At 29.9% G+C, this 23947-nt stretch overlaps 2 protein-coding genes across 6 annotated transcripts in view; one reads left to right on the top strand and one right to left on the bottom strand.

The window, feature by feature from the left end:
• The window catches only part of LOC147807183 (uncharacterized), a 162537-nt gene that overhangs the window by 74691 nt on the left and 63899 nt on the right, over positions 1-23947 (bottom strand). The gene's annotated exons all lie outside the window — the stretch shown is intronic.
• On the top strand, positions 14468-16041 carry LOC107449947 (uncharacterized). Of its 2 annotated transcripts, XM_087167902.1 has the most exons (3): positions 14468-15047; positions 15143-15413; positions 15540-16041. In XM_087167902.1, exons 1-3 carry the CDS (start codon positions 14961-14963, stop codon positions 15989-15991), a joined length of 810 nt encoding a protein of 269 aa, XP_087024028.1. In that variant the 5' UTR covers positions 14468-14960; the 3' UTR covers positions 15992-16041. The 2 variants fall into 2 exon arrangements, with proteins under 2 accessions (XP_087024028.1, XP_087024027.1); XM_087167901.1 differs by having other exon boundaries at positions 14469-15047; positions 15143-16041.

Below are 23947 nucleotides of genomic sequence, written 5' to 3'. Positions count from 1 at the left end.
ACTAGTAAATTGATTTCATTCAAATTTTGCATTTTTCAATTAAAATCATCTTACGAAACAAACAATTTAACTTTCAACTGGTGCTTCACTGGTGCTTAAATTATTAGTATTATAAATTCTAGATTGTAACTTTCCTATTATAATATTGTTAGGGTCCGAAATCTGAAAAAAACATTTTTATTCTGAGAAAATGCGTTATCATTTTCCTGAATTAAATTGAATTTTTAAAATGTTGCAATTTTTGAATGCTGTATTCCATTTACATTATATTTTAGTCATTAATTCATTTATTCTCTAAATTTAGTTACAAACTTATAACAATTATTTATTTCAAGTATAGCCATTTTTCTACTTGACGCAACTAATTATTAGTTTATTCGACGTAATTATCAGTTTTGATGATCTCATATTAATCTTGTTAATCTCAGCTTTGATGATCATCTCTCATCTCACTCAAGTATTAGGTCAAAAGCTATGGTTTGTATATTTTATTTTTTGAAAATTTCCTATGAAATATACATGACTTCATGTAATTACTGAACACCTTGTTAATTAATTCAATTTTGATATTCACTATTTATTTTACTAGTTTTCACTAGGAACTGTACTCATTTTTAATTCATAGAAATGAAAGATAAAATAATTATTTGATTTTTAAGATCTACAAATGGTCAGGAAAATGGAAGAAAAGATCATCAAACAGCTTCATAATCAGTAGAAATTTGATGAAGGGTCTAACATCCGCCTGTCGCCTATTTTCGGTTTTCTCCTACTGTTAAAGACACTAAGCTGCCAAATTTCGATAAAAAATTTACTTTTTCCATGCTTAAATGTGCTTTGTGAACCCTAACGTATATGAAATGTTGTCTTTATTATTTACAAGGAATCTAAAAATGTACATTACGAGTGGTTATTGCGAAACACCCTTATACATATAAGGATGAGCCGTGGTGGCTCAGAGGATAGAACGTTTGATTTCCCATGAGGTGAACCGAGTTCGAATACCAGCGATGGCTGGTCGATACGAATTCCATCCCCGGATCACACCGGCCATAGTGCTGATGTAAAATATCCTCAATGGTAGATTTATCATGGGTTGGAGTTCCCTTGCCATTGGGTTCACCGTGGGAGGTTTTCGTGCTTTTCCTTACGTTTACAATTTTTCTTTTTTAGTTATTAGAAAATTTAATTTAATAAGAATTTACAAATAATAATTCAGAAGCATATTTTTCATTATACGTTTTCCTCCTTATTTTATGTAAACTATGGCTTTGGAAAGCATCAAAGAAGCGTTTACTTAGAAGTAAAAATATATAAATTTACATTTAAAAAGATGAATCAATTTTCGATCGATCATTTTCTCATCAAACGTTCTTGAGATTCAAGCGAAATAAAATATCCTTTCTTTTTTATTCAGTTCCATGTGTTTATCACTAAAAAAAATCATTTATAAGGGAAATATATTTCATTGCCTTTTGAAATTGATCTTTGTTTTTTTGAAAAATGAACTTTATGAGACTTTGCGTTCTATAAATATGTTTTATATTTTTATATTTTCACCTTTTGAAGATTTATTCGCATCCTTGCTACTTCAAAACACAATGTAATATTTAAAACCAATTTAACGCTTAATAGAAACGTGACTATTGACCCCGTTGAACTATTCAGAGTTTACTTGCATTTTGACAATGGAAATACTGAAAAAATAAAATTAAAATAAATCTTTTTATTAGACTTAATCTCTCCCTAGAAAGTTACTCTTTCTAGTGGAACATAATTATATTTATACCAGACAATCCAAAAAACACTGGACGGATCACTTTCTAAAGATGTTAGGAAATTTTTGCTGTCAAAGGTAGTTCAATAAGAAAGTGATTCATACAACGTTTTTCGTTTCTACCGTAAAAAAAAATATTTTCTCTCTCTTCGTTTGCATGAAAAAGGTGTTTTTTGAATTCTATTTTATTACCTTCTTCTTAGTTTTGTCTATATATGTGTGTTTGTATTGGAAAGTTGTCAAAACTTCTATTGGCGATATTGCTTTTGTACTAATCAGAAAACCACTCTAACTTGGATTGACACCAAACATGGATTTTCAGGTGAAATTTGAGCTCCATATTTAGTCGGAAAGGGGTCTATAGTTTATTGATGCTTATTTCTTACTCGCTATAAAGTGACAATAATTCCTGCTTGTAGTGAACAGAAAATTATTGAATCTTGCATTGTCATCAAGCATAGTGATCAAGTAGATATTTAAGCTCTCTAGTTAGACAAAAAGTTTTAAGTGTTATTTGATTGATATAGTTTGGTTGCAGAGCTTTACAACCGTTAGGTCAGGAAGAGCCAGAAATTTGTATTCATGTTAGAGATTTTAGTGTTTGAAAAGTAATTGAAATTTTGAATGAAATATTCCATAATCACGACACGTAAAATAAGTAATAATAAAAAAGAAATAATTGAATCTAAACAAAGATTTCTATGCTGGTTAAAAGAACAACCGTAATTCTTAGAATTTTGATATTACAAATAATACAGCACCAGTTAATAATGATACTCCCTCACATTACACTTAGGCGTCCCAATTCATTTTATCTAGCTTTTCTGAATAATCAATTCAGACAAAATTTCAAGCGTTTTATGTGTATTATCAGTGTTACTGACCCTCAGTGTTATAATGTCTTCATCGCTTTCCTTTAACTGTTTGTGTTTAAATCAACATGTTCTTCAGCTGACATGCCAAGCTTTTCAGCAATATTGATGAAATACAGAAGTGATACGATATTGTTCACCACAATAATGTAGTCGTATTGTGTTTAGGTCAACATGTTCTTCACCTGAAATGCCACGCTTTTCAGCAAGATGGATGAATTACAGAAGTGTTACTAAATTGTTCACCACAATAATGTAATCTCGTTGTGTTTAGATTAACATGTTCTTCAGCTGGTATACTAAGTTTTTCAAACAAATGGATGAAATACAAAAATGTTACGACATTGTTAACCACAATAATGTAGTCGTTTCTTACTATTATCATTAGCAGAAATGCTAAACACCTTAACTCATTCCAATGCTTCACAGAACAATAGAAGCTGAGCTCAGCTGAACAAGAGAATTTTATTATAGGAAATTAGGATATTATACGCTGCCATTCTTCGCTGAAAGGCACTTGAAGCTCCAAATATACATGATGTACTGAGTACAAACATGATACATGAGTACAAACACTAGTTTTCATAGAAACAGAGAAAATATGTTGATTGTAAGTTCCTATCATGAGCCATAATACCAAGAATATTCTTTGTTTATGTTTCTCTTATGTGATACCATAAACTCGGGTATTTCTCTATCTATTGGCAACACTGCAGTTATTATTCCTTTTGTTAAATTATATTAAGTAATAATTTATGTAGCTTTTTAAAATTAGTTACACGTTAAATATTTAGTTAGAAACATTTTGTTGCGTAGTCGTAAATAATAGTTTAAGTTGTGTTAAATTGTTAGTTTTACGTAAAGTATTTATTAGGAATAATTTTGTTATTTTATAGAATTAAAAACTTGGTTACGAAGTATTTATTTAGATTTTGTTTTGACCCTTTCTGAAATGGTTGAAAAGTTTTAAACATAAACAGTGCTATACTGCCATATCATTTATGGGTGACAGAACTTGCCTTTTTCGAGTAATCGAAATACATATATTAAAGAATACTCATATTAAAGAACTCCTCGAGTTATGGCTCTAGGGGTGCGTGAAGAAGTAGTACATCACACTACAGAGCATTTGGTTGAAGTTTATTATTTTTTTCTTATCTTATCTCGTGACTGAGAGGGAAATAACGTAATAATATTAATATTTCTGCTCCCAGCTATGCTGCAATATCACGAACTCATATTTACCATGGTATGAGCGATTTAATAGCTGCCTAGCAGATATTAAATTTTCTCAGAAATTTAATGCATAGAGAACTGTCGAAATATAGCAGACATCTCTTGAAAATAGTTAAAATTAAAATCAAGATACTTCCAGCGGAAACAGTTAGACGGTGAAAAGATTTGGTTAGTATGTTGTTCAAAACTAATAAAGATGTTAGAATTCGAGGAGGTGCTGAAGGATTGGAATATTGAAGCACAGTTGGATGCATTCGACTTGGATACCACTAAAGTTTATATGTTGTACAAAATAATTTTGAAAGATGACCAATTAGGTGTCCAAAGGCGACTGCTAATTCTTAGTCTGTGAATTTGAATTCTGTTGTCTATGAATATATACAATTTCAAATATTTTTCTATGATTGCCTATGAAGAAATTCAGTTAAGTAAAAATTGTTTTTAATCTTTTTTAACAGAAGTTTCCTATCCAGAAGTTTGTTTTCCCATGTAAGGGAGCAATAAACTTAAAAAGTAAAATTAAAAATATAAGTAAGTAAAGTAAATATTTCAAAGGACAAAGGAATAAATTAAATTAAATATAGAAAAGAAATAGCTCAGCTTAATGTGGTATTTTAGAAGTTAGATTCCTACAGCGGGAAAAAGCTACATTATTTAAAACTCGTTGCTTTTGTTAAATGTTTAATTAAAATTAGAATTTGTCAAACACATATTTATAAAGAAAAAAACATCCAGAAAAAAATTTGGAATTCCTTCTTTCTTTCCCTTACACATTAGATAGTAATGAGAAAATAATAATTCCTAAATTCCAATTTAAGAGTAGAAACTATATGTCTGAAGTGAAAATGAATCTAGAATTGAAATGAGCTTGAACTTGAATTTTAAATTAAATTCTAATAGATCATTAAATTAACTTCAATTTAAAAATTGATTTTGTCTATACTTTTTTTAAAACACAACACATTTTCTTCAGAAAAAGCTATTTTTTATTTATCTTGTTTTTCATGGAGAAACTGAATTATTCAACTATTAGTTCTACTAATGCAATATGTAATTAGTACGTGTTACTTGTGACGCACATATTTTGTATAGGCAACCTCTTATCTAATATCTGAAAGATTTCACGGTTCACTTAATGATTTATTTAAATTCTGAGTCAGGAAACCATCCTTATGAAATTTTTAAATAGTCGTCTACAATTATGCAAATTAAAAGAGAAAAAAAATCTTTTTTTGCGTTAGCGTCATGAAAGTGTGGTGGTCATTTTTTGAATCAATTGTTGCAGAGAGTTCATTTTTTAAAGGACAAAGGGTAAACATTACTTCACACATTTATGCTTTTTTTATTCCATAATATATTTTGTAAAATTAATCATAGAAAAAAAACTATGCCTACCTTTTACCAAATAAATATTTTGTATTTTGGTATCCGCTAAATATTGATAAAAAACAAATGATAAATATATGTTTGAAACCTATTGCATTTTAATTTATATTTGTTAAATTTTAAAATATTTTAACTGAAAATTTGAATGGATATAAAATGAATGGAAATAAATTATTGGAATTGTGAATTGTCAAAATGAATGAAATTATATCTAACGGCTATGGTTGTCTATCACACATTTCCTTTTTCAACCTTCTTTGCTTTTGTTTTACCAATTAATCCCGTTAACACTTTAAGTTTTTTTTAAAGTTAATTCCATTTTAAACCTTAAAATCTGTACAAGCTATAAGCTAATTTTCTCATCTTGATTTCTTCCGGTTTCGGGCTTTAAATCCTTCCAGAAATTTTCCGATGCTAATAAACCAAAATGACCATTAGATAATTATTCTGTAATTTCCTTTATAGTTGTTTCTAAAGTTCACCTATATATAGAAATATGAGCTGTTGTTTAGATTGACATAGATAAATCGGTAAACATGAAAAGCACTTTGGATGAAAAATATTTGATGTAATTTTAAATGAGGTTTTCTAATTGTGTGATAATTTTCTGAAAACTGAACACCGATGTCAAATTATTTCTCTTGTTTCCGGTTATAAAATGAGTAAATATAAAATGACGAAATACAAAATTAAATGATTTTGAGCAATTGCTTATAGATTTTTATTTTTTTATTTATGTATAAATTTTGTGATACCCTCACTGCTATGGCATGTTTTATTGAAAGAGAATAAAAATTACATAAAAGAGACTATTTCAAACAAATGTATTTCAAAAAATATTACTTTGCTTCCAAAAAAAAAAATAGTTTTTTTTATCATTTCTAAGGCTGTACATCCTTACATGGCCTTTTAAAAATGTCATTTTTTCAATGTTTGGGGATTTCAAAGCATTAAATGTTCTTAAACTAGGCCCATGATGTCTGTTTTATTATAGCCGACGATATATGACTTTGTATTTAATGTTCTGCAACGTTTACTTTTGGCTGTGGAAAATGTTATATTTTAAAGAAATATAGCAAGTTTCGACCGTTTTTTCCGAGATTATTTTGATATTCTGTCTTTGCGTTTTGAGGCATTTGAACAGAAATGAAGTGGAAATCTTTGATATACAATTCTATAAATAAAATATGTCTTAATAGAAAATAATGTTTGCCTCCAATATGAAATCTTCAATGTTTGGAGAAAAAAGTAAAAACAATTTATACAGAGTATAAAAAAATATCTAAATCACAATTTATGTAATTATAGTCTTGAGAAGGAAAGCAACGGGATTAAAATGTGGTTTGATTTTTAAACTACATTTCACTTGCGAAAAGGAAAAAATGTGATGTATTATATTAGATAGTGTCAAACTATATGCAATTTTATGTTATTGTGAAGCAGTTTCAAAAAACATAAAAACAAAAGATAATTTAAATTATTTTTTTAACGTCGTTTTTTTTGTTGCTACTTAAGTTAGTGACGCGAAACAAATACTAAATTTTAAATAATAATAATAATAATATATTAGCTTGCTAATTTTTTACATATTAAAATTTAATTTCTGAATCACAATTTTCAGACTCTTCAAAAAATCAGTTCAATCTTGGTTCTGCTATAATTTGGCGAAAATTTGACTCAACATATTAGTTATTTGCATTCATCAGTTTTTTTTCTCACAATTTTGAAAAGAATTTATTTTCACGATGATACACATTTACCTAACACCATGTTGAGTCTTCAGCATATTTTGAAATATATTATGGTTAAACATGTTCTGAAATTCACTACTGTACACGCTTTTAAAAAGATAATTTTTCCTTTTAAATATTTTAACGCCTCGAAATATATTTTGCAATGGTAAAAGTTCTATGTTAATATCAAATTGTTCTACGTTAATTCAACTTGCAAATAGCTCCAATGATTTTTTTCTATGTAGCTATTACTATATATCTTTCATTGATACTAAGGCATGTTTAACGCTTAAAGTTTGATGATTTATACCTAATGACATTTCAAATAAAATCAATATAATTGTTTTCTTTTTTATTGGCATATTGTTTCTATTTTTGTGCATACATGAAAACGAATTTACTTATGATTGTCAAGAAAACATAACTATTCTTTTTCAAGCTTATTTTTCAGGTTTTAGTATACAACCTGAAGATTTATACCTAAAGATATTATCGAAATGATAGTACATAGTGCATGTATAATATAACTTATATTTATTAGTTACATTTATGTTATATTTATGTTATTATTTACATTTATTAGCTACATTTATGTTATATTTATGTTATTATTTACATTTATTAGTTTATAATAAATTAAATTTAAATTTTGTATACAATGTAAACATGAAACACAACCTCTTATTTAGAACTTTCAGCTGTGTATAACTATTTTACACGAAACTTGTTTACTTAGAAATGTCAAGAGAGCATTACTATTTTTAAAGTTTTATTTTTAGGTTTGAGCCTATAATCTGATAATTTATACCGAAAGATATTATCAAAATAGTAACTTTAATTTTATTCCTATTTTGTTTGCAACGTAAATGATTAATAAACCTTCTTATAAAGAACTGAAAGCTGTAAATTTTTATTCAAAACAAAACTTGTTTACCTAAAATTAGCAAGTAGATATAACAGTAGTAATATTGTGGGAGTTCAGCAACAGTCGAAATCAGAAGCAGCAGCAAACTGGGTTGCTGCTGAAAAGGGGAAGGGGGGGGGAGGCAGGTGATGGAATTATCAACTCTAAGAGGAGGATCAGTCAACTATAGTAGAGGGTCTTATCGGTTTTTGAATTTTTATCATTTATTTCCCTTCTTTATAAGTTTTAGGTAAGAGTGTATTTTTTCCATTTTTATGGACTTAGAAAATTTTGAACTATAGTTGATAGTTATACCCGCTTGCTTGTTTCTGCCCAGTTTCGTTTTCTGCTTTTAATTAAAGTTTCTTTTTTTATATTACTATCATTAATTAGATTTTGAAGGGTGGAAACACCTATTTGTATTCATTTTTCTTGTTTACGGTGGCAACATTTATTAGTTTTGTTTTGGCATGGGGGGGGGAGGAATTACTTACTTGCTTGTTTCTGCCCAGTTTCGTTTTCTGCTTTTGATTAAGTTTCTTTTTTTTTAATATTACTTTCATTAATTAGATTTGCTGAGTGGCAACACTTGTTTATATTCATTTTTCTTGTTTACGGTGGCTACACTTATTTATATTCATTTTTCTTGTTTACGGTGGCAACATTTATTAGTTTTGTTTTGGCATGGCGGGGGGGAGGAATTACTTACTTGCTTGTTTCTGCCCAGTTTCGTTTTCTGCTTTTGATTAAGTTTCTTTTTTTTAATATTACTTTCATTAATTAGATTTGCTGAGTGGCAACACTTGTTTATATTCATTTTTCTTGTTTACGGTGGCTACACTTATTTATATTTATTTTTTCTAGTTTTTCGGTGGCAACACTTATTATTTTCGTTTTTCAGAAGGAGAATTCCTATATATTATAAAGAAATGACGTCATTTTTATAACATAATAAATAAATGAGGTTGTTATCACGTGTATGTTTTTACTCTAGTGGTGCCATCTATATGGAAATGTAAGAAATAAAATAAATTTAAATATATTTTATTATTGAAAAAATAAGTATATTTAAAAGCTGAGGATCGAACTCACGCCAATTAAAAAGCTTTCGTGGGTCAGTAGTTGGATATCATAACCACTGACCTACGAATGCTTGGTTAGACTTGTGTAAATAAGTTTAACCTTTTATTTGAGTACAAAAGAACATAGATATAGGATTAGAAATTATTTATGAACATACTTTTGTTAGCAGAGGTTATGTTCTAATACAAATACATCCATTTCCCCACCACCATAGAGGTAGGATGTGTGGCGCATTCACTGCTATTTATAGTGCGCAGTTCCCCAGGAGGCATATAACACTTTACAAAAATTATATACAATTTACAACAATTATTAAATTTACAAGAATTTATATTAAAAATAAAAACAATTTAATATCTATTAATTTAATAGTGTCCATAAGCATATGAGATAATAAAATCATTAAAAGCACTTTACAAAATTATATACAATTTACAACAATTATTAAATTTACAAGAATTTATATTAAAAATAAAAAACAAATTAAGATCTATTAATTTTATAATGTCCATAAGCATATGAGGTTATGCCATCATCTAGTAGATATCGTTTGTCATCAAACGCACTTAAAGATTTTTTCCGTTGCTGGATGGTAAATAAATTATGGTTTTTACACTGGATTCTATTCATGGTGTGGTAAGAAGGTGTAAATGAAATTAAACAATTTTTGTAATCATTAAAAGTTATATGATTTCGGACGATAGATCTTGAAATCCCCTTGGCAGTTTTCTTTTCAAGATCTTCCGTCCGAATAGAATACATTTTAGAACGAAGCCCAATAAACTCAAAAATGGGTTTTGAATTGAGCTCGTCCTTAAAACAGCCTATTTTCTTTTTATTATTTATTGAATATAATTCATGGTCAGGAGGATACTCTGAAAAATCAAATAATTGCTTATGGACACTTAAATCTTTATAAATGTTTAAAGTTCTAATCTCGTAAGTGAGAGAGTCCGTGTCCGTAAAAAGAAGTCTTGCTCTTTCGCCATATGTTTGTTTGACAGTGTTATAATGGAATTTGTACATATGTACCTTACTCAATTCCAATATAACAAAACCAATATACATAGGACGATTGAGCGTAACTTGAACTTTAGTTCTCTCAACACCCAGGAGATCATGATTAAATATTTTGAAACGTTTAAAGGATGATGCTGCAACTAACTTTTTAGCCCTTCGCTCTGTATTAACTAGCTGAACATCTATATGGTTACGAACATTTTCCATAGTCTTACCATATACCGAGTTATTCATAAGTTTAAAGAAATCTTTTTCAAAGGTCGAATGAGAATTTTTACGTTGATTTGTATTAAACTCGATATAGGTTTTAAGCCATGGTTTTTGCTTAAACTTTAAAATTTTATGAACGCGAACTAAATTCAAGCCTAAAGATATGTAAAGTTGTAAATTTTTATGGTAAGTGATGTAATTTTCCTTATTATTTAAATTTGGAACTAGCTTAGTACAAGGAGTATATTTTACACCGTTTAACATCCCGGTTGCAAACGGTGATAGATGCTCAGCCGTAATACTCATCTTTTCAGGAGCCAAAGGGTAATCATTGTGAATATCATGCAAGTGTGGGGGATACTCTAAGTCCACTTCTAACACGTACCCATCTTCACTATTGTCCTTTAAATTTAAAATATGATCAATTAATGTATCAGAAGGTGTAACCCATTCAAAGTTACCGTATGGCAAATATTGGGACATTGCCCACCCGTACAAATTATTTGCGTCCAAATATATTATATGTTTGGACTCCTCCTCCGAGTTATAATTTGGAATAAGGTCATGATTTGCTACAGAGTGACGGTGACTTATCATGGAAACACCTCCTCGAATACCACGTTCGATAAACAAGTGCATGTTTATGTCTGTGAATAATTCGAGAGGCTGTTTCGTCATTTTAAGAGAAGCCTGCCATGCTAAACCAGGTGAAGTCATAACATGACCGCAATCCAACCCATAGTGTTGCATGCACAGGCGTCTAAAATTCTGAAAGACATCTGCCAACTGTAGCACATCAGATTTTACATATAAATCATGGTATTCCCCCAAAGAAGTTAAATTAAAAGATTTCCAAACCGTTTGGGCATGTTGATAGTCCTCATCCGATACACTTTCCCCAGTAAGAGAACTGTGAAATTCAGTTATAGGGGGCAGTGTATCTTCCTCGAACTTATCAAAGGAGGACATATACTCATATGGATATATACCCTTCCTTAGAAGTAGACTTAGAGAAGGATGATTAATATTTTCTTTAAAAATTTTAAAATGATCGAAACTTAAATTTGATACTAATTTTTCCAATGACGTATTCATAAATTGGAAACTGTCGATGAAATTTAAAGAAACTTTAATTTTGTTATAAAATTTGTCAATGCTGAAAGAAATATATTTTTCCATATTGTTGGCAATTACATTAAAACTATGATTTTTAATTTTCCCCAAACTTTGCATAATAAGATGAGCATCGTAATGCTTTAAATTATGGAAAACAACTGGAATTTTTTTAGTTAATTTAAATTTTAAGTTACAAGAACGATGAAGGGGTGCACGTCTAGCTCCTGTGAGATGGTCGTGATCACGAACTCTGTCATCACCAAGGGGCTGATCACACACTCCGCAATTCACGGCAGAACGAAAGGCCTCCTCGTCTTCTGGGGTGAAGCCCATGGGGACTGTTGTTATTAATTTAGTTGCCAACTCCTCCTTTTCCCTTAATATGTTTTCCAAAAAGTGGTCTACAGAATCAGGTCCTCTATAGACCGTAACAGGTTTGTATGTTTTTCCATCAGGCCCTACGATTACGTAAGCATAACCGCAGGGTGTATGAACTGACATTTTCTCAGTATATGAGGCTAAAGGATTAGGTTGACAACTATCAATTTTCTCAATGAGAGACTCAAAATCTGCGTAAATTATATAGGGAATAGGATGCTGAAAATTAATATTATGAAAAGATACAATTTTATCTTTATCATCAGGCATTTTAATATTTTGAGGGGAATTATGTTTACAAAAAGTTAAGTGTTTTTTAAGGGTCTCTTCTACTGCAAATCGATGAAGACATCGATAGCAATAGAAACTTTTAGGATTATGTTTAGTGGCATCACCCATCAGACGAGAGAAATTTCGAATGAGGCAATAATGATTTTGCGTTTCATTTGAAATTAAAAGTAAGTTGCAGCATTCAACATCCTCACGTTCGGAAATATACAGTGGAAATATTACCTCGTCATACCCAAAGACGTTAATTCGAATGTTATTGAGTGTCTCGATTTTAGGAATTTGGAATATGGGTACTGGCAAGCTACAATTGCCCAAGTTAATATTTGATTCGAATGGTAAATAATGGTTAACTCGTTGTGGATTGAGATTTATGAATATTCATTCGAAAAACCAAAAGACACCATACGAGACATTTTTGATCTAAATTTTGAATATTTAATACTGCTTTTTGACTTAAAATTTTAGTGGGCAATGGAATATAACTGCTTGCGCTTAACGGGCAATATTTAGCACTGGATACTTCCATAAAATCAATAAATTCGAGTATCCAACCTGAACCATTGTTGCAAAATTTTTCAAAAGCACCATGAATTTTTAGAAAACCAGTGTTTATATTTACCTCCAGACCATTTTCCAACAACTGGATGTAACAATTGCTTCTAAAGCAGGGGGTTGCATATTCGGGTATCCCCTCAGAGTTTTTTCTGCTGCACAAGGTCTTTACCACTAGGTAGAATTTAATATTCCCCTTTTCTCTAACTTCACCTCTCAGTTTTTCGTTCAGTTTCGGACGTATCTCCTCGAAGAATAAATTAAAATCAAACATGGAGTCTTCGCTAGGAGTTAAGAATGAAGTTGAGAAAACCCCTAACGCTGGTGATGGCGAAACTCTTTTGGACGATGATGATGATGATGATGAGTCATCGCTGGACTTCCTCTTCAAATGATGCAACCTTGTGTGAGAAAGCAGCTCGGATTTTTTAGAAAACTTTGAGGAGCATTGATCACATTGATGAACCTGTATGAAATTACAGTAATGAATACACAAATTAAATAGAACATGCTTAATTCTGTGTTATTGAAATTATACTTACATTCCTAGTTGTGCAAACTTTATTTCTCACATGCTGATTCATGTTATACTTCCGCGAGAAGGACTTGTTGCACTGCGGGCAATTGAACTCCTTGATTTCCTCATGGATTTTACAGTGCTGTATGTAATTATACTTCCGGCTGAAAAATTTGCAGCAGATGGGACAAACCTAAAATAAAAACAAATTATGATTCATACAAATTTAGTTTTACATAAAATAAAGTAATAATAAGTTTATACACTAACGAAATTTTAATCAATGTGATTGAAACTAAGATAGTTTTAGAATACATTAGCTTAAGCGAATTTAATTTAGGATACTTTTTCACAAATAAGTTTATGTATTAAAGAAATGTTAACGAATGTGATTGAAACTAAAATAGTTTTAGAATACATTAGTTTAAGCGAATTTAATTTAGGATACTTTTTCACAAATAAGTTTATGCATTAAAGAAATGTTAACGAATGTGATTGAAGCTAAAATAGTTTTAGAATACATTAGTTTAAGCGAATTTAATTTAGGATACTTTTCACAAATAAGTTTATGTATGAAATAAGTTTTAACAAATGTGAATGAAACTTAAACAGTTTAGAATACATTAGTTTCAAAGAATATAATTTAAGATACGTTTTCTCAAGCAAGTTTTTACATAAAATAAATTTTAAACGAATGCATTTTAGACAAAATTAAATTTCAGAATACATTTAAATTAAATAATGTCAACTTACAAAATTTGAAGGTGAGACTTTCTTGCCACAGTGTTTTTCCTTCGATGGATCCGCAGTAGGTGATGATGGTCCGGCAGTAGGTATCTCAGGCTGCGATAGCAGAATAGATCTTTCCAACTGAGGTGGCATTGTTTGCGTCGGTTCAAAGTTGAACTGAGGATCATACCACACTTGAGCCATTTCTACTGCATTGCAAATTTCATTCAATTCTTCGGCGGAAATACCAAAATCAATGAACTAAAAAAGTATATTTATAAAATTATCTCAAGTGTTAAGTATTTTATTATAAAACATGCAAAAAAATTTTTTTAAACATAACATAGTCTAAAATTAGTTTAAGTCCGATAAAATTGTCAAACGAGCTTAAGTTCTCTTAGAAAAATTAAACTAGTAGAACATGAATTATTTTACATAATATAAAATTAGTTTAAGGAAACATTTGTAAAACAGTTTCACAAAAATAAAATTTAGTAAAACTTAAACAAAATGAATTTACATCATAATCTAAAATAAGAACTTAATAATAAATCTGTAAAAGCATAATCTAAAATTTTTAGGAAAATAAATTTGTAAAACAATCTCAAGTTCTTTAGGAAAATTAAACTAGTTGAACATAAATTTAGTAAAATTTGAACAAAATAAATTTGTAACATAGAATAATACTTACTTCATCGTTAAAGCAATCCATGTCGATAGTAGATGATAACTAAATAAAATTCAGTTTAAAACTATAAGCACTAGCTGAACTAAAAGCTGAAGAGAAAATGTCGCTTTTTTACAGCAGTATATATATTATAAAATGTGAACAGGTTACAACTTGGGCATATCTTATCAGTACCATGATGTCATTCAAAACTGACCAACCAAACTACCATGGTACACAAAACTGGTACATTTTATCAGATGACGTCTTGTTTATTCTTGGATGTGTTCTATCGTAACATTCCACTAAATGGAATGTATAGTTATCGCATATATATGACATCATCCTCACAAACGGAAACTTTGGAATGTTCTGGAACAAATGTTTATCTCAAATAGTAATAAAGTCTCCTTCACTTACTGTTGTAGTATCATTTGTTATTGTGTGTTACTGAATTAGTCAATGTTTTTATTTTCTCTCTCTTAAATAATGCCTAACATTAATAATCCTAAAAGAAAAGTAGACCAATCTATGGAATTTTCTTCAAACAAGAAGTTAAGAATCGATGTTTCAAAAGTAAGTAACGTTATTTTATATAAAATTGTATACTGTTGATAATTGTTTTATATGTTTATGATAACTAATTATTCTTTTTTTATCATTTTTTCCAGAACGATGGATTATTTACCGACGACCACATGCCCGATGAAGTGTTTCCGATAGGCAACGATGTTTTTGTTAAGGCAACTACCTATCGCGGTTTTGTTACCGTCCACCTACGTCAATACAAGAAATATGGTAAAATTTATTATCCAACAACTGAAGGAATTACACTTAGGCCATGGTGGATTGAGTATATCATGGGTCGCAAAAGAGTTCCGGAAACAAAAGGTGAATTACCTGGTGGACTCTACCCACCCGAAAAGGAAATTCAAATCTCAAGTGAGAATTTTTCTGATTTTTGCTTTAAACGTATTTACGGGATTGATAAAGTATCCGATTCTAAACAAATTACCATAACTAAGGAACAATGGCAAGAAATGATAAAGAAATATGATGATATTTCAGCTACAGTGTTGGATCTTATGTATAAGAACGTGAACCTTTTAGACGCTTTTAAAACTTTCTGTGAAACTCCTATTGAAAAAGCTTTACCAAGTTCTTTGGATAAAAGTCTTGGAGAAGAGTTCCTGCTTAAAACTCTAAAAAAATCTATTTGTGACATTTTGATTGAAAATGGTATGAAAGAACCGACTAGACTTGCTGAAGAACTGTTTGGCAACCGCATAGAAACTTTTAATTCTTTTGCTTTTTCTCTCGAGGTAATGGAATTGGCTGAACATTTTTATTCTAAGTTATGGGACAGTCAAAAGTCTTTATTATTGAAACCTGTTAACTATGTTACTGAGGAATTTTTTGAAAATTTAAATTTACCTCTTATGTTAAGAGAAGCTAGAGAGTACATGTGTCCTAGTGATACTTTTGAATATTTCGAAGATTTTGTTAATTCTAGCATGTAAATATATAGCAAAAATTTCGAAAGTTTAAATAAAAAAAGTTATATGCATAATTTGAGTTTGTTTTATTTCTGAATGAATCAAGTAGTTTATTGTGTCGCATTCTTAAATTCTCATGTTTCCAAATAATAAACATCTATTATAGTATAAGTCTTTAATAATTTTATGTATTCGATAACATAAAAACTGGAAAAGAAAAAAAAACGAAGTTGTTTAGCAAATAATTTCTTTATTTTAATAAGTTTCCCATAACAAAGGTTTATTTCTAATTCTTTTTGTTACAATGGATTTTTTCTTTACAATCTTTCCACGATTAATAGGTGGAGATACATTTTCTAATTTTATGGGATACAATAATTTATTTTTTATAAAATGTTTTGGAATATTCATTTCTTCCAAGGCTTTTAAAAATTCAGTTCGTCCAGTAATGTTAGTCCCTTTATTCATATTGAATATCATATTGAATAAATCTGCAATATTCATGTTTGGTAGAATTTGATTTTTATAGACTAATTCTCCATTAGAATTCCATTGAAGAATGTTGGCTTTCTGTTTAATTAGCGATAAGAAAGTGCTTGCTTGATTCCTCATCGTCTGAGGTACACTTTTCAAAATGATATGATCATATTCTTTATCAGTAGAAGAGTCTTCTAAAGTATTCTTTATCTTTTCTTCTTCTTTCAAATGATTGTTTACCTTTTCATCCTTTTTTTCTTCTATTACTTGCTTCTTTATCCATGGTAGATTAAAATTTTCAATGTTCTGTTTTTTCTGAAGTAATTCATAATATTTTATAACTTTCTCATAATCGCTTAAATTACTCTGAAGAATTTTATGCATATCCTTATCAAATTCACTCATTTGAGTTTTCGACGGCGTATGTTTATTCACATCACTTTCCGGGATCAAATGATATTTTTTAGCGAACTCCATTTATGACTGAGGACAAAACACTAAACACAGTTGGTAATAAAATGTTTAGAAATCCTCCTTTCTGAATAATTAGTTTTCGTTTCTCAAAGAGAGATTTTTTTCTATCACCAATCTCACGGAGAGCAGTTTTATATTTTTGTAAACTTTTCTTTTTCTGCTTCGATAGTGGTATATTTCCTTTCAATAAATTTAAAGAACACTCGCAAATAGCTTTTATACACTCTTTTGGCAAACGAGCTACGAGTTCTTTCTTTAACTTTTTAGGACATATATGGATGAGCTCTAATTGTTGTAGTTGTTTCTTCGTAAGTGTCATGTTGTGAACTAAAGGAATTTTGCACATTACTTGTGTTTTATTTGATAAATAAACTGTGTTTCATTGGGTAATATTTGTGTGCGGAGACGCATATTTTCATCTGTATCACTACGCAAATCAATCAATAAGTAAGAAAAGGGTTTTTTGGTAGCATCTTCATAAACCTCTTGAAAAAATTTAACATGTCGTGGAAATATTTGTTTTCCAAGATGAGTTATTTGACTCATATCACGACGATTTTTAAATAATAATATATAATGTGCATTCAGAGTAATTTCTCTCATTTCTTTTCCTTTATGAAAGAAATTTTGACATAGGAAACATATACTAATATTTAAATGATGGCTTCCTCTAATAAATAAATTAGTTAAGTTCTTATCACTTCCACATTCAGTCATTAAATCATCGATAATAAATAATGTGTTTTTTCCTAAATAATCTTTATAATTTGAAGGTAATCCTTCCACAAAAGTTACATCTGGTATCTCATCATAAAGCGGTTGATAGATCCCGTAAAACCAAACAATTTTATCTGGAACAATATTAATTTCCCGTTTGAATTTAATTAATTGAGTTAAAAAGTACGTTTTTCCACATCCAGTTGGTCCACTAACAGTCATCGTGAATGGTTGTTGTAGTTTTGGAAACTCCATTGTAAATGAAAACAGACACAGAAAAATACCGTTTATATACTTTATTGAAAAAATTGTGTTTGTACATGAAATCGTTTAGAAACAAAATTGTAAACTCGTTTATCATTACATATATCATTTAATACAAAATGAGACAAAAATTTACGAAGACTTCGTCCTCTACATTTAGAATATAAATAATAAACACAATATTGGCCACATACGGCACTCACATTACTTTGTAGCTTTACAGGGTTACACGTTACGTGGGAAAAATTTGATACAAAATTTTTAATTAATGTATTTATTAAACAGTTCAGGTGGACTTCCATAGGAATCAAAAAACTCTAATTCTTCAGCATTTGCCATGTAAAAAGCTATCCAATGGCTTCCAGGTTGTTTCGAAGAATCCACATTCACAATTAAACATGCAGGAAACCGTGTAATTTTCTTAGGCAGTAGATCACTTGCAAAAACATTTATAAAGTATTTCTTTGTATACTTGTCACGCATCATCACTTGTTTCAATTGCAAAGTATTCATATTTCTCAGTTAGGAAAATCACACAATATTTGTCGCGATTTAGTAATTTCTATTATATTTTCAAATTCTGCATAGATTAATAGCGAAATAGTTTCACTTAATGCCTTAGAAAACTTTACTTCCAAGCGAAGGTTACCTTGTTGTTGTAAATTCAAATGAGGTCCGTCACATAAATCGGGAGTTAAATCGAAGGTATATAAAGTATAACCTTTAACAAATTCTTCACGTGAAATATAAATTACTTTATCTTGATTAAAACTTGAAAACAAACGATGATAGGCTCTTATATAACTGTTGGATTCAAAGTTTAATTCTAGCGGTTTACTCGGCACAGGCTGTCCATCTACATAAATGCTTAAAAAGTTTACATCGTAGTGTTTAAATAGAAAAGGATTTAAATTATAGCTTCCATTTACAGCTCCGTTGGAAATACAACCTATTATAAGTCTTTTCGGTAACAATCCTAAAAATACATTATCTTGCATAAATGACCAACTTCCTTTTGAAACAGAATATGTTTTACATAACACTCTGTCTATGGGATATTTAGCATTTGATTTTTCTAATGCTTTTGTGTGTCCTAGAGAAACTCCAGGACTCACTTTAACCTTACGTATGAAAATAGATGCATGTTCTAACACTACATTATATTCCATGCTATTATCTTTGGCTGATAAGCAGAAATCTGGTTTAGAGCGAATCATTTTAATTTTTAAATCCACCATATTGAGTAAAAGTCTATTTTGTTGAAAAATATCACAATGCAATTGTCCTATCATATCAAACGTTTTACTCAGCGATGTCATTTCATAACGTTTTCTTAACCCGATATTTCCATTGGCTTCTTTAGTGGGGTCAGTTTCATCTAAGTTGTTATCTTTAAAGTATCCCTCACAGGTCAATAAACTCTTCTTTGCGTCTTCACCATAATTTAAAAGAGTTTCAAGGTAAGCACGATAAGGATAAGTGTTACTAGATGATGAAATCATTCTTTCGTTTAAACTGATATCTACTTGCGAAAAGAGGGAATGTAAAAATAAGTTGACTGGAGCCACGGGTTCGTTATCAGATAAAACAGACCCATCTCGTTTCACAATTTTTACTTTCACATAAATATGCGATGATGCTAAATCAATATACTCTTGTCCGTTTCCAGATATACTAAATTCCAGTGGAGCACCATCTCGGATATTCGATATGGGATGATATTCAATAAAATGTCCTTTTTCTATAGCGGTTTGAGTTGGTGGAGTTACAAATAAATCCAACTCTGATTTAGCGCAAGCTAAAGAGTCTTTATGTATGAGAGAAGACATATTTTAAGAGAAAATATCGCGTTCTTTCACCTTCTTAGCTTTATTCGAAATGAATCGTTTCTTGACATGCTTTCGCTTTTTATTACGTCCTGAACCAATCATAGTCTTAACATGTTTGGCGGCTTTATCAGTTAATTCTCTACCAGCTTCTTTCAATCTCTTTTGCGCTGCTATTTTTAAACTATCCCCTTGCGAGAGATCATTTAACATGTTGACACCGCTGTGAAATAATTGTTTTCCTATAGCTTTAGCACCTGACTTTAACATTGGTACTGCAGCACGGAAAAAAGAGCGAAATAGACCACCAAATCCATAACCTTTTTGAAATGATGATCCTTGATAATAATTCAGTCCATTTCCTGTTTGATTAACATAATAATCTTCAAAGGATTTTTGACAACACTGGTAAGGTACATACATCATGAAAGATATTTTTGTCTAAAGTGAAGCTTCACATACGAGCGCCCACGTTCAAATGGTGTCAGTTCGCCTGTGTGAGTTCTTATAACTATTTCCATACTTTCAATAATTTTACGGTTAACTGGTAAATAGTGTGGTCTGTCATATTGTGCATTTATCACCTCGCCGTCAGATCCGCTCACGTTTACAATGCGTAATAAGGGTGCCATCACATCGCCTACAATCTGTGGTTCTACAATATCAGAGTATACTAATAAAACTCTATAGCGAGCACATGGATCCGCTACATTTTCACTTTGTACAATGTTTTCTTCTATTCCTTCTGCACAAGAAATTTCAGTCGATTCAAAACCCAATAACTGTGCTAAACCTTCAGATAACATAACACGCGACTTGTTTTTCACTTTTATAGATACTCTCTTCGTGATATCATTAAAGTGAAAAGAAATTTTTTTCAAATGAGCCTCAATTAACAGAGCTTTTAAAATGTCTGGCACGGTATCATAAAAACCTGGAGGTACACGTCTTCCTAAAACTATTCCATCACCTAAATCAAATCCCATCAAGTTATTTCTATTGTTAACATTATACCATGTATGTGGATATATAAATTCCACAAGACCGACTTCCCACTCGCCTGTTAGTTCTATAGGCTTCGGTAAACGAACCATGAAATGGGATATTTTATTATCCGGATAATAGCTCATTGAGCTATCACTCGGTAGTATCACGTAAAAACTCATCTTGGTAAATAAACACATTTCTTAAAATCACTTTAATTTATACTGAAAATAAATCACTAGACTGTATCCATTGGTTAAATTTTTGAGGATAACCTCGATACTTGACAAAATATTCTAAACGGCCTTTCCTAGTTCTTTTCTTTATCACTTTTTCTATAATATATTCCTTTTTAGGTGTAACTCTTTGAAGTTCTTGTTCGTAAAATGTTCCTAAAATAGGTTCCTCAAGTAAATCTTTAATACGATACACGGGAGGATTTCGTTTCACACATTCAGTAATCGTAAATAATTCTTCCGTCCAATTCGATTCGTATCCCTTTTCAAACGTTAACTTCCGTTTTGAAACTCTAACTGTATCTCCAACTTTTAATTTATGTGGTTTTATTTCTTCATTTTCCATATTTCCATATAATGTGAACCAAACATCGCTCTCATTTGAGGAATTAACCTCAGCGGGTAATCTTTTGATACTAGAATGATAGGTATGATTATAACTATACAATAATTCATCTAATACATTAACATAATTGTAAGTGTTACTTTGGGTAAAATATTTCCACATTTTTGTTTTTAAGGTGCGATTAAATCGTTCTATTAAAGAGGCCTTTGCGGAATTAAACGTTGTGAAAAAACGAATTCCATTATCCTTTAAAAGTTTCTGTACTTTGGAATTTTTAAATTCTGTACCCGCATCTGTTTGAAGAGATTTCGGTTTACGCTCTGAAAAGATCGAAGTAAATGCTTTTACTATTTCATCGCTATGTTTTGTTTTTAGTGTAACAGCCCATGCATATTTAGATAAAATGTCTATACATGTCAAAATATATCGGAAACCATGATTGTGCTCATGCAAACTTAGTAAATCCACAAGATCACTTTGCCACTGTTGATCTATGGCATACACAACAACACGGTTTGTTGTAAATTTTCTCTGAGCTGGTTTGTGTAGAGTGTACGCATCTACTCCTTGTAGCCATTTCTGTATCTTCTTTTTGGATATTTTTCCTTCCGCAGCACGGTATAATGCATCGACACCACCAAAACTTGCTATATGTGCTGGTTCTTGATATGTTTTCTCCATTACAGCAGAAAAATTTATTATTAGAAAAACTTAATTTAAATTTCATCATATTTTAAGAGTTATATTTCCCGTTTCGTTAAAGTATAAAGTAAAATCAATAGGTATATTGTTATTCTCTGTAAAAATATAGATAAAGGTCAAACTAGCAAATAGACAAATATATGTGCAAGAAAGAGAGACAACCTCTGCTAACGAAGGCATGTTCATAAATAATTTCTAATCCTATATCTATGTCTTTTTGTACTCAAATAAAAGGTTTAACTTATTTACATATATCTAACCAAGCATTCGTAAAGAAACTTTAATTAAAAGCAGAAAACGAAACTGGGCAGAAACAAGCAAGCGGGTATAACTATCAACTATAGTTCAAAATTTTCTAAGTCCATAAAAATGGAAAAAATACACTCTTACCTAAAACTTATAAAGAAGGGAAATAAATGATAAAAATTCAAAAACTGATAAGACCCTCTACTATAGTTGACTGACCCTCCTCTTAGAGTTGATAATTCCATCACCTGCCTCCCCCCCCCCCTTCCCCTTTTCAGCAGCAACCCAGTTTGCTGCTGCTTCTGATTTCGACTGTTGCTGAACTCCCACAATATTACTACTTATAACTATTTTTTCATATTTTTTTCAGGTGCTTATTCTGAATCCTATTGATTTATACATAAAGATATTATCGAAATAATGACTTTAATTTTATTTCTATGTAGTTTATAATGTAAAATAAAATGAACTTATGCATAAATGCAAGCTGTACATATTTATTCAATAATATTGATAAATATAACTACTGTTCTGATATGAAAAATGTAGTCAAACAAATCTTATTCATTTCATTCAAATAATATTGCAAGAAATGTTTTTAATGTACTTCTGTGTTTTACATAATGAGATCGGAAATCAATCACCCAATATTTACTCAGATCAAAACATCTGAAGAAAAAACGCTTAAAATATACATACATCATATTTATTGCTTTATTTCTTTCTTAAAGATTTTCTTGTAATGCACTTTTTTTTACTGAAACCAAATCTTCTTCATCATCAATATTAGAGCTAGAGTAAAAACTCGATATGGGTTTTCTTAAAATACGAGAAAATATTGCTTACATTTATGGATTTTTTTTTTTTTTGATTTCGTAAAATCTACACCCATTTTCGATCTATGTTTCGACCATCAGGCCTAAAAAATTCCGTATTTTGCTGTTTGCAATTGCAATGTCTGGAATACTTTAATCTAAAAAGGCTTCTTTCATACTTCTTTGAATATCTAATTTTGAGACATTTTTCCAATTCTACTGACATTTACCTTTGAAAAGATCTTATTACAATCGATTAGTAATGATAAATGAATGATCTCTGGCGATTATTTAAGTTAAGCATTTCTTAATTTATTTAAATTCATCATTTCTTAATTTATTTAAATTCATCATTTTTCTTAGATGTTAATCTTTTTTTATGAATTGAACTCAGACTAACCGATTAACAGACTACTATTGTAAAATTTTATTAGTAAATAACTGAAAGTTTTTTTAATATTATATCTATGAGTGAAGACGTATTATTTATATTAGAAGGAATTATAAGAAAAGCTCAAAAAAGTACATAATTTTTTGAAAGAGTCACATTAATGATTCAGTAGTTTAAATCTGACGTCCATTTAAAGGAAAAAGCCGGAGTTTATACAGGATAACTTTTGCAATGCCATTTATTTTTTTATTATTCCAAAGAGTTTTATATTCCAAATTTCTGATATAAAAGTTGATGTAGATTGTATGATGTGATTTCTGAAAACTGTCAGTCATGAAAACAATAAATTATATCGCAACATTATTATCTGTAGGATTAGTGCAGATATTAATAAGTTTAAAAATCAATGTTCTATTTTATAGTTTTTCGTTTGTCGGTTTTGCCTGATCTTCGAAGGTGAAGACAAAATTAAGCACATATGCTTTGAAAAAGTTACTTATTT

This window comes from Parasteatoda tepidariorum, chromosome 7, assembly GCF_982258835.1.
Source record: "Parasteatoda tepidariorum strain Cologne lab strain chromosome 7, Ptep-v5.0, whole genome shotgun sequence".
In the NCBI taxonomy this organism is placed as follows: Eukaryota; Metazoa; Arthropoda; class Arachnida; order Araneae; family Theridiidae; genus Parasteatoda; species Parasteatoda tepidariorum.
Note: the sequence above shows the minus strand (reverse complement) of the source record. Positions and strands in the feature narration are given on the sequence as shown.